Below are 17500 nucleotides of genomic sequence, written 5' to 3'. Positions count from 1 at the left end.
GACTGGGCCAGTTTAAACCAATCCAGATCAGTTCGTTCAAGAGATACAGATCCAAAACTGGTTTTCTGTTAAAAGTAGTTCAAACCACACCAGTTCAGACCAGTTCAGACAACCTCTCACCAGTCTACAACGGTTTAAACCAAACCAAAACAGCTTGCCTCACTCAGTGCTGGCCAGAAGAAACCAGTTGAGACCAGTTTGAACCGGTCAGACCAGTCTGCACCACTTTAGTTTATTTCAGACCAGTTCACCAAACCGACCAGTGAATCAACACACCGGTAAAGACCAGTCCAGACCGGTACTTACATTGCACTGTGTTGAACTGTGTGTGTGCAGTGCATGCTGGGAGTTTACCCGGTCTTGGCGAAGTTGGTCCAGTATGCGATCATGTAGCCGGCCAGGTCTCGGTGTCGGGGGAAGTAGATGAGCGGGAGGGTGAAAGGTTTGCCGAACAGGTACTGTAGGTCCTCGGCGTGCTCCGCCTCCACCCAGCGAGGGAATCCTGGGATACGGGTCTTCATGTTGAACAGGTAGGAGTAGGTCCGGGTTCCACTGAGGGACACATGGAACCACGGTTCTGATCCGGTCAGTTTCACAGGTCAAACATTAATATACAAACAAATGAAATAACACTGTTGAAAATACAACCATAAAACTGAAACTAAAGTCTGTTTATATTTTGTTCTAAATGAAGAAACACTTTGACCTGCTTGAACTGAACTTCATCTTCTCAACCAGTTAAAGTTCAGTTGAACTGGACTATCCAAGTTTTATCTCATCTCGGTCGTGGCTGTCAGACCAATTGGAACCGACCTGGAGTTGTTGGCGTGGAGCTGCAGTGCGATCTGAGTCGGGACCAGGAACAGGAAGTCGGTCTCGATGTCGGCCACCGTCTTCTTCACCACGTCCTGGTCCGGAGGCAAACCCCAGTTGGATGAGTAGACATCGTAGGCCGAGGCGATGGCGGCGTTCCCCTTCTCTTTAGTCAGACCCGCCAGCAGACCCTTCACCTGCTGCCTGAGGCGGACACGGGACCAGTCTTTATGCTACGCTAAGCTAACGGTCAGCAGGCAGGAACCTCGAGAACGATTTCAATGTGAACAACTGACTCAAAGACGAGCTCAAAGTTACTTTTAGGAGACTTAAAAAGTAAATTCTTCGCTTCTCCACTTAATTTTTTTTACATTAAGAACCTTTTGATTAGCATTAGCATTAGCATGTCTCAAAAGTCCAGAAAAAAAAAAGACTTTTAATCGTGTTTATTTCTCCAATCCATTGGCTATATAGAATTAGGTGTCGTCTGCATAGAGTTGAAAATCTGTAGTTTTATTGTGGTAACATTTAAATCTGAAAAGGCCAAAGGTTGAGCCTGGTGGGACTCCACATTCTTAACAATGACGCCGAAATCATCTCAGTAAAACTCTGTCCGTCCAGGATCTGATTTCAAAATAAAAGCCTGTGATGTTTCGGTACTCACACAGTCGTGACGTTTCTCTTGTTGATGGAAGGAACGTCGACTCCGGCGAAAATGTGTCCGTCCATGCTGTTGACACCAGCGAGGTAATCGAACTGAGCGGCGTTGTGGAACAGCTGGCTCGGTTCCTCCGGGATAAAATCACCGTCGATAACCGGAGCCAGTTCGAGGAGGTCCATGACAGTACCTGCAGACAGGTGAGGAAGAGGAAGGGGTGTTCGACCTTACTGACGAACCCGAGAACCGATGATGACCTCATCGCCGTTAACCAGTTCGTATCGGTTTCATGTAATCTGGGTTCTTGAAACAAGACTTTTGTTCCCTGAGTTTTGTCTTTAAGACTGCACCTCCTCCCTGTCAACATCAGCGCCACCTTGTGAACAAACTCAATGTGTGTGTTAGGGCTTTTAAAAAAAACACAGATGCCTCTCAGACGTGTTTGAGGTCTTTAACCTCCCGAAATTCACTCACATTACTCCACTCCTCCTGCTCCTCCTGCTCCTTCACTGGTTACCAGTAGCTGCCCGCATCCGTTTCCAAACATTGGTATTTGCGTACCGTGCTACGAACAGATCGGGTCCAGTCTACATCCAGGACATGGTCCAACCCTACATCCCAGTCCGCTCCCTCCGCTCCTCCTCCTCCTCCTTCTCCTCCTCCTCCTCCTCCTTTACCTTGAACAGTAGAACTTTAGTATCTTCAAATAGAACTTACTGATAGAACTTTGTAATTTGGCTTTCTGGAAGAAATTATATTTTCTTGATTCTTGCTGTTCTGGTTTTGTACCCTCATGGTTGAAATTAACTTATTGTAAGTTGTTTTGGATAAAAGAGTCAGATAAATGAAATGTAATGTAATGTAATTTAATGTAATGTAATGTAATGGTCGTCCCGAACGGTTCTGACCTTTTCCCAAAATAAGCAGCACGTCGATTTTCCCCGCCATGGTCAGACCGACCGGGTCGCTCATCTTCAGACACGCTATCATGTCGTCCTCATTGCTTCTCCAACAGCCGACTTTCCGAGCGATCTGCAGAAAAGGAATTCTAATTATTCACACTATTTAAATGACTGTATCAATAATAACTTCATGTGGATGGTGTGATGTGCAGCAGAGAGTTTGTGGACCTTCTTGGTGAGAGCCATGGGGTTCCTCTTGATCGCCCAGGGACTGAGGGCCACCCCGCCCTGGGTGATCGCCCTGCGGAACAACCCTTTATTGTAGGGGGACAGCATCTGGGACGGACAGGAGGACAAAGACACGATCAGGTTCAGTCTTCAGTCAGGTGAGTCTGGGAAGACTGGATCCCCCCACCAGGTAAAGACTTGATCCCCCCCACCAGGTAAAGACCGGAACCTCCCATCAGGTAAAGACCGGAGCCCCCCATCAGGTAAAGACCGGAACCCCCCACCAGGTAAAGACCGGAACCTCCCATCAGGTAAAGACCGGAGCCCCCCATCAGGTAAAGACCGGAACCCCCCACCAGGTAAAGACCGGAACCCCCCACCATGTAAAGACTGGAACCCCCCACCATGTAAAGACCGGAACCTCCCACCAGGTAAAGACTGGAACCTCCCACCAGGTAAAGACTTGATCCCCCCCACCAGGTAAAGACTGGAACCCCCCACCATGTAAAGACTGGAACCCTCCACCAGGTAAAGACCGGAACCCCCCACCAGGTAAAGACCGGAACCTCCCATCAGGTAAAGACCGGAGCCCCCCATCAGGTAAAGACCGGAACCCCCCACCATGTAAAGACTGGAACCCCCCACCATGTAAAGACTGGAACCTCCCACCAGGTAAAGACCGGAACCCCCCACCATGTAAAGACTGGAACCCCCCACCATGTAAAGACTGGAACCTCCCACCAGGTAAAGACTTTGACCTCTGACCTGGTAGCTGACACTGGCGGCTCCAGCTGATTGGCCGAAGATGGTGATGTTGTCGGGGTTTCCTCCGAATGCCTCGATGTTCCTGCAGATCCAGGAGATGGCGGCGTGCTGGTCCCACAGGCCGTAGTTACCTGGGAGGAACAGGAAGTCACCTGGTTACTGTTTCATCAGCACAAACTGACTTTCTTCGTTCATTTATTACTTTATTGATCTGCACACGCTCAAACTCTCCGGGTTGAAAACGTAAATGAAACGTCTTTCCTCACTGACAGGAAGAACTGTGACCAATTTGGACACTTTGAATGTCTCATTTTTCAAAATAAAAGACAGTTCCTTTTTCCCAAAATGCCGATATTTACTCTAAGGAGGTTTATTTTGGAGCAGTTTGTTCGTTTCTCTTTTACAGAAAAACTACAGAGTGTGTTTTTATGAAACTTGGTGAAAGGAAGCATCACGGTCTGAAGAAGCACTGATTAAAGTTTGGAGCGGATCAGAATCACGGGGTAGATCCACGACTGACGCATTTAATGCTAAATGCTACATCTTTATAGCCAGTAGATGCCAGTAAAGTTCAATAGAGACAAAACCTCCCTTCTCATCTTTGTTGTTCTGTAGAAAGTGTTGTTGTTTTGGTCAGACCTGGCATGCGGGAGTCTCCGGTGCTGAGGAAACCCATCGTGCCGACTCGGTAGTTCACCGTGACGACGATGACCCCGCCCCTGTCGGCCATCTCCCTCCCGTCGTACAGAGAGTTTCCGAGGAACGCCACGTCGTTGGACGCCCCCAACAGGAAGGCGCCACCGAACAGGTAGACCATCACGGGGAGGTTGGTGGACACTGGAGACGGACAGAGAGAGAAGTTTGGATGGTTATTCAGTAAACTGCAGTTCCTCCAATGTCCTCTACAGGCTCCCGTGGTCAAACTCAGACTGCGATGAAGTGAACCGGAAAACCTGAAACTTCTGCAAGGCTGAGTTCATGTGACTCCCAGAGGCTGAAGATCGTAGCACGTTTATATTCCTGATAATTTGGCTACATGTAGTGCAAAGTTTGTGCTTTTTTCATATGAGGACATTCATGCATTTTGAAGAGATAAATTTCCCCTGGAGTCCAAAGTGTGTAATACAGTAAGACCTATGTGTGTGTGTGTGTGTGTGTGTGTGTGTGTGTGTGTGTGTGTGTGTGTGTGTGTGTGTGTGTGTGTGTGTGTGTGTGTGTGTGTGTGTGTGTGTGTGTGTGTGTGTGTGTGTGTGTGTGTGTGTGTGACGTACGTTTTCGTCCCTGTGGAACAAAGATGTTCAGGTAGAGGCAGTCCTCACTACCCTGGGTTTTTGTCTGCAGCAGCGTCACCTGCAGGCAGCGGTCTCGGTACTTCGTGGCCTTCAGGATTCCTGGAACAGCAAACAGAAATGATCCGTCCTGAATTTACAAGTTTCTGTCCGAGTGTTTCAGATAAAAGATGCTTCTTTTAAATTTCTCCATTTTTACTTAATTACACACATACACCGGGATACATCGCCATGGCAACGTGTACAGGGTTTACTCACCGTCCCACCCGGGGTGAGGTTTTGGTTTCTCCCACTTTCCAGGGACGTCAGCGAAGGGGACGCCTTTAAAGACGTCCACCGTCCTGAAGAGACCCATCCTGTCGCTCTTCCCCTCCACCTGCCCCCCCTCCGTCTTCACTACTCCCAACTACACACACACAAATAAACACATCATGGGAACCTGCACATCTGCTCCATGTTGCGTGATTATTGAACCAATCTTTAGTTGTTGTTGTGATGTGTTACCGTCGGTGATCTGTATGTTCTTATTATTAAACTTTAACTTTTTGTTCTTAAAAAAACTGCTGAAAAAACACAAGACAGAAATAAATGTAAATAAAACCAGACTCACCTTTGCGGCCGAGGCCGAGCTCAGCCAGACGCCCAACAGAAGCAGCAGCTTCATCATCGCCTGTCAGTCCGTCGGCCTGCTGCGACCCACGCTGCTCTTTATACTCCGTAAGGGGGGAGGTGGGGGGCTCTTATCTCCAACACCTGAGAAAAAACTGTGCTGCCGTTTACAGGCCTCACAGGGGGAAGGAAACCAACAAAGAAGAAGGAGGACGGGCCCCCTGACCCAATCAGAGCTGAAACTGCAGCTCCAGACGAGTCGGTAAAAAGTTGTGTAAACAGTTTGTGGTGATAAAATGTCAAATTAACGGTTTGATGATCAAGAGGCAGAAAAAGTTAAATTCAACCTTATCACTATGAGAATACACACAGCTGCTGCTCACACACAGACACACAACAAAACCTGAAACGACTCTCTGCTTTTTATTTGATCATTTTTAACTGGTTTATTGTATATTGTTTTATTTTAATTTTATTTTTTTCCTGGTAGAAATACTAAAATATTTATTGTATTTTATTGTAAATCAGAATTTGCTGTAAATGAGCCAGATGTTAAACAGGTGCCCTATAATGGAGAAACATACTCTATTATTATTAAAAAAAATATATATATATATATATATATTATGATTACTGTGTCACTTTTCAAAAATCAAATCAAAATAAATTTATTAAAATAAAAACATGAATCAATTCGAGATGTAAGACTTTTTTTTTAAAGGAAAAGATAGAATAGAATAAATCCTCAAATAAAATCAGGATATATGTTTCATATTTAAAAGATCATATTTTTCAATAAATAAGACGTCAAATAACTGCTGTGATTCGCTGTATTTACAAAGAAGATAAAATAAATGCTTTTTATTTTAAAAAGGAGAAGAACAGCTCAAATTTTCTGATGGAAGCTGTATTTTCCCATCGTGTCCCGTGACTCTGAACGGCCCTGAGTTTGATTGGCAGCTGGAGGTGTCGTGTTTCAGCGGTGGGTGGGGCCTGTGCTTGCTGAATATGGCTGCTCCCTGCTCGGATCAACAGGTCTGAAGGTAACCGAGTTTCTCCGGTGGAACTTTAATTTGTCCGTTTTTTTGTTTTGTCACTTCATGACTCGTCACCGCTCGTCTCTCACCGGGAGACGCGCGGCGCTGCGGGGCGGAAACGCGCCGCAGCGCCGCGCGCTCTGTCAGCTTTACTCAGTAGTTAGCGGGATTAGCTTCAGCCCGCGGCTAGCCGACAATGCTAACAGTTAGCTTCTGAGCTGAACGTCAATTCGTGTTTGGCAGTGACGTCACGGTAACGCCTACATTTCACGTGTAACGTCATTCAGAGGTTGCGCAACGCAGTGCAGCGCGTTCACAGGAGGAAGGACCTTCAAAGTAAAAGTACTCTGAAGACTAAAGTTACAAACAACTTGTTTATTTTACAGAAACTGTAGTTATTGATTATTTAATGATTAATCGATGAGTTGACGGACAGAAAAAAAATCAGGAACTATTTTTAAATGCAAATCTTCATTTCAGTCGTTTTTCAGATACAAAAATATTTAAATGTTTACCCTGTAAACTGAAATTTTATCTTTAATATGTAATATTGTATGTAATTATTGAATGAAATATATAATCCACTGATTATAAATGCCTTCTGAAGAAGATCCGCATACAATAAATCCACTTGTTGACTCACAATAATTTATTTAAATAAAGTTTTATCTTTTTTTTTATCAGACAGAAAAAGTCGTGAGTTTCAGCCTCAAACATGGAGGTTTTATATTTTTGTGTCCCGTGATCTGACCAGTCTGTTAGTAGGAAGACGTCACTGTCGTCTGCTGTTGAAATAGAACAAATGATTTTCACCGAACACGTCACATTGACTGAAAGTTAAAAACAAATGCTGAATTACTGTGAACTAGATATGAAAAAAGACCTCATAATTTCAGTTTAAAGTTTAGTTTAGATTGGTTTAAGGCAGGTGTAGATTTTTCTGAGGTTAGGTTTATTCCAAGTTAAAGTCAGGTTAAGATCAGGTTTTGTTGAAGGATCGGGTTTAGATTTGATTGAGATCAGATTTATTTCAGGATTCTGATATCTCAACAGCCTGATGTCAGTCAGTGTTTGTCTGTCCTCAGAGGTGATGAAACACTGACTGTGTGTGTGTGTGTGTGTGTGTGTGTGTGTGTGTGTGTGTGTGTGTGTGTGTGTGTGTGTGTGTGTGTGTGCAGGTGAGCAGGATGTCCAGGGAGCAGGTGAGCATCAGTGAGCTCCTGCTCTCATTAGATAGTTCAGAGCTGCAGGAGGCGGAGCAAGTCAGAGCAGCAGTCAACCAGCAGCTGAGTACAGGTAAGTTCACCTGTGGACGGTTACTGTCTACGGTCTCTACCCGTCTCTACCTGTATCCTACTGTCTGACCTGTATTTTGTCCTTTCAGACAAAGGAGGCGCTGTCCTCTCCTCTCTGGTGGACCATTACCTGGACTCGTCGTCCTCTCAGGCGGTGCTCCTCCTCTCCTCCATCAGGGAGCCTCATCACAAGGTGAGCAGCATGTCCTCCCTGACCTCATCCAGGTGTAGTTTGGTTGTTTGTTGGTGTGTTTATGTCTATTAACCCTGTTGGAATCTCCCATCAGCCCCTGCTGGAGAAGCTGAATGAGGCTCTGAGCAGACCTGGGACCAGATTGGCTGCTCTCACCCTGCTGGGTCACCTGGTCAGGAAACAGCCTCCGTGGATTCATCACATCAGCCACTTGGCCCTGCTGCCCTCCCTGCTGCGCTGCCTCAAGGTACAAATACCAGAAGTACCAATACTTGTACTAGTACTGGAACTAATGCACATTAATACTCATACAAATATTGGTAAACTCTATCATCAGCTAATACTAGCAAGTAACAGTAACAATACTGGCTAATTCTCTTACAAATATACACTAGGAGTTCTGAGCGGTTGTTAGGGTGTTCTGATTGGTTGTTAGGGTGTTTATATAGTTGTTAGGGTGTTTATATGGTTGTTAGTGTCTGTTGTTGTACTGAGTTGTTGTTGTTGTTGTTGCTGCTGTGTTTTTCCAGACGGACAGTGATGTGGTGGTCCTGATCACTGGAGTCCTGGTCCTCATCACTCTGTTACCCATGATCCCTCAGGCCGGGAAACAACACATCTACGACTTCTTCGACGTGTTTGGACGTCTGGTATCGTGGAGCTACAAAAACCCTGGTAAGGCCCTGACAGCAGGGGGCGCTGCAGAGTCTGAACACCCCACCTGAATATTTTCTACCCTGCAGGTGATACTGGGGTGTTCTGATTGGCTGCTTTTCGTCCCTGCAGGTCATGTGCCCGTGGCCCACCAGGTCCACCTGCATGCAGGTGTGTACTCTCTGTTCCACCGTCTGTATGGGATGTTCCCCTGTAACTTCATCTCCTACCTGAGGCTGCACTACAGCATGAAGGAGAACCTGGACACCTTCCAGGAGGTCGTTAAGGTCAGTACAGACCACCACAGACCTCCACAGACCACCACAGACCACCACAGACCTCCACAGACTTCCACAGACCACCACAGACTTCCACAGACCACCACAGACCTCCACAGACTTCCACAGACCACCACAGACTTCCACAGACCTCCACATACCACCACAGACCTCCACAGACCACCACAGACTTCCACAGACCTCCACATGCCACCATAGACCTCCACAGACCACCACAGACCTCCACAGACCTCCACAGACCACCACATACCACCACATACCTCCACAGACCACCACAGACTTCCACAGACCACCACAGACCACCACAGACCTCCACAGACTTCCACAGACCTCCACAGACCACCACATACCTCCACAGACCTCCACAGACCACCACAGACCTCCACAGACCACCACAGACCTCCACAGACCACCACATACCTCCACAGACCTCCACAGACCACCACAGACCTCCACAGTATAGTGAATACGTCTAAAATCGGACAAATCTTGAATGGAGTCTGGTGCTGTTCAATTGGAAAACGTCAAGATGGATCAAAACAATAAAGGTGAAAATAAATAAATCTGGACCTTTTAAAGGGGAAAACATCCCCCAGCAGCAGCCTGGACTGTTGGCCGCCAGCTCCATGAACATCCTGACGTGACCTGAACCTGCTCTACAGCCAATGAATTGGATAATAAATTAACATGAACCAAGGTGTTTCACCAAACACCTGTGCTGTTCACACCGTATCGTAATCAGCTGCTGGTCACTGTTGTTGCTGTACACCGAAACTCATTTCAACCTCTGTCCTCTCTGTCCCTGTCTGTCCTCTCTGTCCTCTGTCTGTCTCTCAGCCGATGCTGGAACAGGTCCGTGTTCACCCTGAGCTGGTTACTGGGACTCAGGACTACGAACTGGACCCATCCAGGTGAGCTTCCAGATGTATCACATGACCTTCAGCAGCAGTGTGTTCAGGTGTTAACAGCTGATTCTGGGGACAATCTCAGCTTTATAAAAAAAAGTCCTCACGGGACACCAGAATAAAAAGAATAGAGTTCGATGAGGTCATCTGGGCAGCTCTGAGGAAGACATGGGGAAATGACCGACAGCTCCAGAACAGCCACTCAATGGTCGGTCAGGTTTATTTAATGGAGCATAAAAACGAAAAACAAATTTAAACTGAGAATTAAAAAAAACTAAATACAAATCAATAAAAACACAAATGAACTGACGTCAGACAAATGAAGTCGTTGTTATCGGCTCTGAACGCAGAGCGGCCTGGTAGAAGACGTCCGAACGTGAAGTTTACAATATCTGCGTCGCGATTGGAACCTTCGAACGCAGGACTGGGAGACGACCGATTTCCATCTGAGCTGCTCGGGCTCAGGAACCTTCGACACCTCGACTGAATAATGATGTAAACTTTTATCGTACACAACATTATCAAAGTTGAAAAAAAAAAAAGTAAAAAAAATTGTACGATGAGTCTCTGAACTGAATCTTAACTTTTATGTGAATGTAATAATTTTTCTTTGGTCGTTTTTGTATGAAACTTTGCGGATCATCCAAAGAATGTCGTGAAGAACGAGCGTGTTAAATTCCGTGAGAATCAGAACGATACGCAGCGACGGTGATGAAGACTTTTGTTTTGTTTTGTTTGTAAAAATTAAAACAAATTCCAAAAATTTCAGCCGGAGTGATCAGCTAAAACCTGAAGACTGCCTCTGTTTCCACGACGACAGTCTCTTTAGTTTAACGTAACAGAAAGAGACAGACTGACCGATTAAGCTCCTCCCACCTCGCAGGTGGAGGTGCTATGAGGTCCATGACATCGTCATCGAGTGCTCCAGACTGTCTCTGGATCCTCTGGAGTCTTCCTGCGAGGAAGACATCTACTCCTCCTCCTCCTCGCTCAGACCTCCCCCACTGTCCTCCCCCCTCCCCAACCCCCTCCTGGAAGTCACCCTCAGTCCTCAGAACACAGAGACGCTCAGCAGCTCAGGTGAGTGACAACAGGTGAACGCGGAGATCAGCTGACATTTGAAGGACAGCTAGATCAGTTAATGATAATGTGTGTGTGTGTGTGTGTGTGTGTGTGTGTGTGTGTGTGTGTGTGTGTGTGTGTGTGTGTGTGTGTGTGTGTGTGTGTGTGTGTATCTGTCTGCTGACAGGAAGTCTGATCTGTTCTCTGTTGCCTGGACGTCCGTCTCACCTGACCTCCTTCGAACAGGTAACCCCCACCTGACTCCGCCCGCCCCCCACCTGACGACCTCATACAGCTGTTTCTGTCTCCACAGGCTGATGATGTCACCTGGAGCCCCTCCTCTCAGTGCGGTTTGGCGACACCCCCTCCTGAACCTGCTGCTAAAGGCTCCGCCCACCCATTGAGCAGGTGCACCTCCTTCTCAGGTGAGCTGAATGCAGTTTTGTGTGTTTGTTCGTTCGTTCGTTTGTTTGTTCGTTCGTTTGTTCGTGTGAGTGTCAAAAACGCTGTTTGTGTGTCAGCAGCTGTGAAATGTCCCTCCGCGGCCTCCGTCCCCATAAACCCTCTAACTGAAGACAGCAACATCCAGGTGAGCTCAGGTAGAGGCTCAGCTCAGGTTTTTACTGTGAAGGAGCAGCAGGAAGAGCGTCTCTCTCTCTCTCCTCACAGGTGAAGCAGGAGGGGTCATCCTCTCAGCCAATCACAGAGAAGGAAGAGCGAGGCCTGAGTGATGTCATCAACAACAACAGTGAAGGTGATCAGCTGATCAGTCGCAGTGATGTCACTGCAGGTGATCCGTTCTATCTCATCGTTTCTTCCTGTTTGTCTCCAGATGTTAAACTGGAGGAGGCTCCACCCCCCTCTCAGCCCCTCCTGCTCACCTCCACCCCCAGCCGTGATGAGTCGTCCTCAGCCCCCCCCTCTCCTGCCTGCTCCGTCTCCCTCTGCTTCACCCCCCCTTCCGCCTCCACCCGCAGATCAGAAGAGGGAGGCCCCGCCCACTCCGACCAAAGCCCCGCTCCTCTGTACGAGCCCCTGTTCCAGCTGGCTCTGCCTCGAGCCGCCACGCTGTTCATCTGCAGGAAGACGCAGGTAACGCGATCAGGACTGATCGGCGGGTTTCAATCAATCGATGGGTTCATTGATCTCCTCCGTCCTGCAGGAGGCGCTGCAGGGAGCCGCCGGGCAGCAGGGGGGTGGAGCCGACAGGGAGGACCGCGAGGAAGTCCACGCCTCCGTCTCTCCTCTGAAGGTTCTGGACGAGCTGATCAGTCACGGACAAGTCGCACACGAACGCCTCAGCAGGAGGTGAGAGGAATGACTCCTGTGCAGGAACCAGGAGGCCCTGCCCCCAACACCTCCACAGGGGGCGGGGCTTCAGTGTCATATTACAGCTGCATTTATAAAGTGGTGGACGTCTCACTGTCTCCCTCTGCTGGTCCGCAGGTCGTCTGCAGGCAGCAAGTCAGGGGATCGAAGTCATTTAGGAGGTAAACAGCAGAGCATGAAAACCAAAGGTACCTGAAACTAACACCTGGACACGCCCACATTCACCTGCTCACCTGCTCACCTTCCCACTTGCTCACTTGTTCACCTGTTCACCTTCCCACCTGTTCACCTGCTCACTTGCTCACCTGCTCACCTGTTCACCTGTTCACCTTCCCACCTGCTCACCTGCTCACCTTCCCACCTGTTCACCTGCTCACCTGTTCACCTGTTCACCTTCCCACCTGTTCACCTGCTCACCTTCCCACCTGTTCACCTGTTCACCTTCCCACCTGTTCACCTGTTCACCTTCCCACCTGTTCACCTGCTCACCTGCTCACCTGTTCACCTTCCCACCTGTTCACCTGCTCACCTGTTCACCTGCTCACCTGCTCACCTGCTCACCTGTTCACCTGCTCACCTGTTCACCTGCTCACCTGCTCACCTGTTCACCTGCTCACCTGTTCACCTGTTCACCTGCTCACCTGCTCACCTGCTCACCTGCATGTTCTCTCTGATTCATGTCTGGAGCTCTTTCCTCGCCCCGTTATTATTCTCTACTGTCTACTGGAACTGGGTCAGATCCAGGATCTGCTCACCTGTTCACCTGTGGCCGCACTGGTTCACACTGTATTCCTGTGACAGGCCCCGCCCAGGGGGAGGAGCTTCAGTGTCTGAGGAGTCAGCTGCTGCTGGTCCACAGTCAGCTTCAGTACGAGCGCTTCAAGCGGCAGCAGCACGCCATCAGGAACCGCCGTCTGCTGCGACGAGTCATCAACGCCACCGCGCTGGAAGAACAGAGCGTCGCCATGGTAACACGCACACGGCAACCCCGCCCCATGACAACTGTGTTTTTAATTTGTCCTACTTTATTTATCGTTCTTTTATTTTCTTCTTTCTGTCCTCCTCCTCCTCCTCCTCGCTGCAGAAGGCTCAGCTCGGCGTTCAGGACGAGGAGATCCGGTGTCTGAAGAGGAGTTTGGAGGAGGAGCAGCGCCGCCGCAGAGATCTGCATCAGGACACACAAACACACACAGAGCAGCTGCACACACACATCCGACAACTGCTGCTGCAGCAACAGGAGGAGCAGCGGGACGCACAACGGCTGCAGGTACACACTGTACACAAACTATACACACTACACACACTGTACACACACAATATACACAAACTATACACACTACACACACTGTACATACACAATATACACAAACTATACACACTACACACACTGTACACACACAATATACACAAACTATACACACTACACACACTGTACACACACAATATACACAAACTATACACACTACACACACTGTACATACACAATATACACAAACTATACACACTACACACACTGTACACACACAATATACACAAACTATACACATTATACACACTACACACACTGTACACACACAATATACACAAACTATACACACTACACACACTGTACACACACAATATACACACTATACACACTACACACACTGTACACACAATATACACAAACTATACACACTACACACACAATATACACAAACTATACACACTACACACACTGTACACACACAATATACACAAACTATACACACTACACACACTGTACACACACAATATACACAAACTATACACATACACACTACACACACTGTACACACACAATATACACAAACTATACACACTACACACTGTACACACACAATATACACAAACTATACACACTATACACACTGTACACACACAATATACACAAACTATACACACTATACACACTACACACACTGTACACACACAATATACACACTATACACACTACACACACTGTACACACACAATATACACAAACTATACACACTACACACACAATATACACAAACTATACACACTACACACACTGTACACACACAATATACACAAACTATACACACTACACACACTGTACACACACAATATACACAAACTATACACACTACACACACTGTACATACACAATATACACAAACTATACACACTACACACACTACACACACAATATACACAAACTATACACATTATACACACTACACACACTGTACACACACAATATACACAAACTATACACACTACACACACTGTACACACACAATATACACAAACTATACACACTACACACACTGTACACACACAATATACACAAACTATACACACTACACACACTGTACACACACAATATACACAAACTATACACACTACACACACTGTACATACACAATATACACAAACTATACACACTACACACACTGTACACACACAATATACACAAACTATACACACTACACACACTGTACACACACAATATACACAAACTATACACACTACACACACTGTACACACACAATATACACAAACTATACACATTATACACTGTACACACACAATATACACAAACTATACACACTACACACACTGTACACACATAATATACACAAACTATACACATACACACTACACACACTGTACACACACAACATACACAAACTACACACTACACACTGTACACACACAATATACACAAACTATACACACTATACACACTGTACACACACAATATACACAAACTATACACACTACACACACTGTACACACACAATATACACAAACTATACACACTATACACACTACACACACTGTATACACACAATATACACACTATACACACTACACACACTGTACACACAATATACACAAACTATACACACTACACACACTGTACACACACACACAATATACACAAACTATACACACTACACACACTGTATACACACAATATACACACTATACACAAACTATACACACTATACACAAACTATACACACTACACACACTGCACACACACAATATACACAAACTATACACACTACACACTACACACACTGTATACACACAATATACACACTATACACAAACTATACACTCTACACACACTGTACACACACAATATACACACTATACACAAACTATACACACTACACACACTGTACACATGCAATATACACACTATACACAAACTATACACACTACACACACTGTACACATGCAATATACACAAACTATACACACTATACACACTACACACACTGTATACACACAATATACACACTATACACAAACTACACACACACAATATACACACTATACACACACTATATACACACTATACACACACTGTACACACTATAAACACACCCAACAACACATCATCTGTAAAAAGCTTCTCATCGGTCCTGTGCTGTGATTGGCTGTTTCAGAGCGAGCTCCAGGAGTGTCAGGGCAGGTTGAGGGATATGGAGGCGGAGCTTCAGAGAGCCAATAACACGGCCTATAACGCTGAGCACCAGCTGACCCAGCTGTCACTCAAGGTGAGGAGATGTTTCATTGGCTGATGTGAACATCATCTGTGTTTACCAGGAACAAGAAGTTAAACAAAAACGTCAATAAAACCTGAAGACAGAAAATCTGCAGCTTCTGAATAATCAGCTGATGACAGTTTGATGCTGTCACCATGGTAACAAATGTCACTTCCTGTGTGTGCAGCTGTGCAGCAGCGAGCAACTGCAGCAGCAGATTTTCCTGCTGAACCAGCAGCTGGTTCTGCTGAGAGAAACCAACCGGGCTCTGACAGAACAGATGGAGGCAGGACAGATGCACTGCTGGACCGTAAGAGCACCAACACTGGACCAGAACCAGAACCAGGACCGCCGGGTCCTCACAGGCCCTCTCAGTAACTGTTGTGTGTGTTGGTCAGGAGGCGTCCATGCTGCAGTTCAGTGTGGGTAAGGAGTACCAGAGGCTGAAGGACAGCGACGTGCATCACCGGCAGAAGCTGGAAGCAGCCAATCACAGGATGGCAGAGCTGGAGAACCAGCTGGCCATGAAGGACCAGCTGATCCAGGACCAGAAGAAACTGCTGGAGGACACCAAGAACCAGAGCAGGTCAGAGTCCAGGCTCAGCGTAGACCCGGTTCAGGGTAGACCCGGTTCAGGGTAGACCCGGTTCAGGGTAAACCCGGTTCAGGGTAGACCCGGTTCAGGGTAGACCCGAGGCAGTTTCGTCATCATCAACGTCTGAGTTAATTCAAGATTCAAGAAACAAAAACAAAGATTCTATAAACTATTTATTTATTTGTTTTTGTTTTTCCAATTCTCTCTTTTTTCTGTCTTTATTTGTTATTCTGTTGTTTGTTTGTTTATTTCAGGGCGGAGCTGTCTGCCTCCGACAGTCGCTGCGTCGCTCTCAGGAGACTCACTCAGACTCTGCAGACGGAGATTCTTCACCTGTACAGTCAGATCCAGATGGACACGCCCCCTCACACCTGGCCTCAGGACGTCTGCAGCAGGTGAGCCGACCGCCTCGTTATTTCACCCGCAGATCAAATCGATACCTGCTGATTAAAACCTGCTGATTAAAACCTGCTGATTAAAACCTGCCGAAACAGTTAAGAGTTAAGTTCAGTGATCTGAAGCGTCCAATCAGAAGAGAGGATGTAAGTGATGTCATGTGATGTCTTCTTTCTCACTCAGGCCAAACGGCGGCAGCGTCGCCTTACCCGTCTCTCAGAGCAGCCACAAGCCCCGCCCCTCTTCTTCTTCTGCAGTCGGCATAATAAACGGCGCAGTGGCGACCCTCTCCACCTCCCCCCTGCACCTCCCCTTCTGCTCCTCCTCCCCCCTCTCCCTCTCCCCCATTGAATCCCCGCTGGCCGTAGGCTCCTTCCTGGAGCAGCGAGCGCGGCAGCTGTTTGGACCGGCCAATCAGAGCCAGGAGGAGGAGGAGCAGCAGAGGGAGGTGGAGGAGGAGGAGGACGAAGAAGAGGACAAGGAGGAGAAGGAGAAGGAGGAGGAGGAGGCCCAGCCAGGGAGCCCTCCTCTGGGTCAGGAGGCGGAGGAAGCTACGCTCCTCGCCGGGAGTCCGCAGACCGAACCGCCTGGCCAGGCCGCAGCTCCCGGCTCCGCCCCTAGCTCCGCCCCTAGCTCCGCCCCAGGCCCCACCCCTGCAAACCTGACGCTCGCCGTCCGGCAAAGGAGACACGAACTGAGCATCATGGACTACGACGAGATGCTGCCCGAGGTCTGACGTAGGGAGGAGCCACGGAGAGAGGCGGAGTCAGGTGGAGGTGAAGACAAAGATCAGGTGTTAAACCTGATGACATAAAAAAACACGTCGATAACGACGACCAGTTGAACTGGACGAGTTTAGTCAGAAACAATTGAGCAGAATGAAGGGAAGGAAAACGGAGGGAAAACATAACGTTTAAAACTGATGT

At 47.3% G+C, this 17500-nt stretch overlaps 2 protein-coding genes across 4 annotated transcripts in view; one reads left to right on the top strand and one right to left on the bottom strand.

Annotated features, from left to right (window-relative positions):
* The window catches only part of LOC138614546 (bile salt-activated lipase-like), a 13968-nt gene extending 1004 nt beyond the window's left edge, over positions 1 to 12964 (bottom strand). Inside the window, exons 1-11 of the mRNA XM_069688057.1 lie at positions 12794 to 12964; positions 5266 to 5419; positions 4914 to 5061; positions 4638 to 4757; positions 4006 to 4203; positions 3367 to 3497; positions 2602 to 2709; positions 2380 to 2503; positions 1478 to 1661; positions 814 to 1017; positions 355 to 552 (exon numbers count right to left, since the gene is read on the bottom strand). Of these exons, the coding sequence (XP_069544158.1) occupies positions 355 to 552; positions 814 to 1017; positions 1478 to 1661; positions 2380 to 2503; positions 2602 to 2709; positions 3367 to 3497; positions 4006 to 4203; positions 4638 to 4757; positions 4914 to 5061; positions 5266 to 5322 (1472 nt within the window). The 5' untranslated portion in view covers positions 5323 to 5419; positions 12794 to 12964. The remainder of the gene's footprint in view (positions 1 to 354; positions 553 to 813; positions 1018 to 1477; positions 1662 to 2379; positions 2504 to 2601; positions 2710 to 3366; positions 3498 to 4005; positions 4204 to 4637; positions 4758 to 4913; positions 5062 to 5265; positions 5420 to 12793) is intronic.
* tsc1a (TSC complex subunit 1a) lies at positions 6257 to 17338 on the top strand. Of its 3 annotated transcripts, none has more exons than XM_069688056.1 (22): positions 6257 to 6307; positions 7480 to 7597; positions 7686 to 7789; positions 7884 to 8036; positions 8320 to 8464; positions 8576 to 8730; positions 9580 to 9653; positions 10531 to 10727; positions 10897 to 10955; positions 11023 to 11134; positions 11234 to 11298; positions 11379 to 11463; positions 11542 to 11801; positions 11872 to 12017; positions 12156 to 12226; positions 12840 to 13006; positions 13123 to 13305; positions 15485 to 15595; positions 15771 to 15893; positions 15982 to 16169; positions 16433 to 16573; positions 16758 to 17338. In XM_069688056.1, exons 2-22 carry the CDS (start codon positions 7489 to 7491, stop codon positions 17308 to 17310), a joined length of 3201 nt encoding a protein of 1066 aa, XP_069544157.1. In that variant the 5' UTR covers positions 6257 to 6307; positions 7480 to 7488; the 3' UTR covers positions 17311 to 17338. The 3 variants fall into 3 exon arrangements, with proteins under 3 accessions (XP_069544157.1, XP_069544154.1, XP_069544155.1); XM_069688053.1 differs by having other exon boundaries at positions 6272 to 6299; XM_069688054.1 differs by having other exon boundaries at positions 6283 to 6299; positions 12156 to 12199.
* The last annotated feature ends 162 nt before the right edge of the window (positions 17339 to 17500 follow it).

Source organism: Brachyistius frenatus, unplaced genomic scaffold, assembly GCF_029030835.1.
Source record: "Brachyistius frenatus isolate BFR_SWC_R1_liver_20210118 unplaced genomic scaffold, ASM2903083v1 Contig_522, whole genome shotgun sequence".
NCBI classification, from domain to species: Eukaryota; Metazoa; Chordata; class Actinopteri; family Embiotocidae; genus Brachyistius; species Brachyistius frenatus.
The sequence above is the reverse complement of the archived record's forward strand: the minus strand, read 5'-3'. Positions and strand labels throughout refer to the sequence as shown.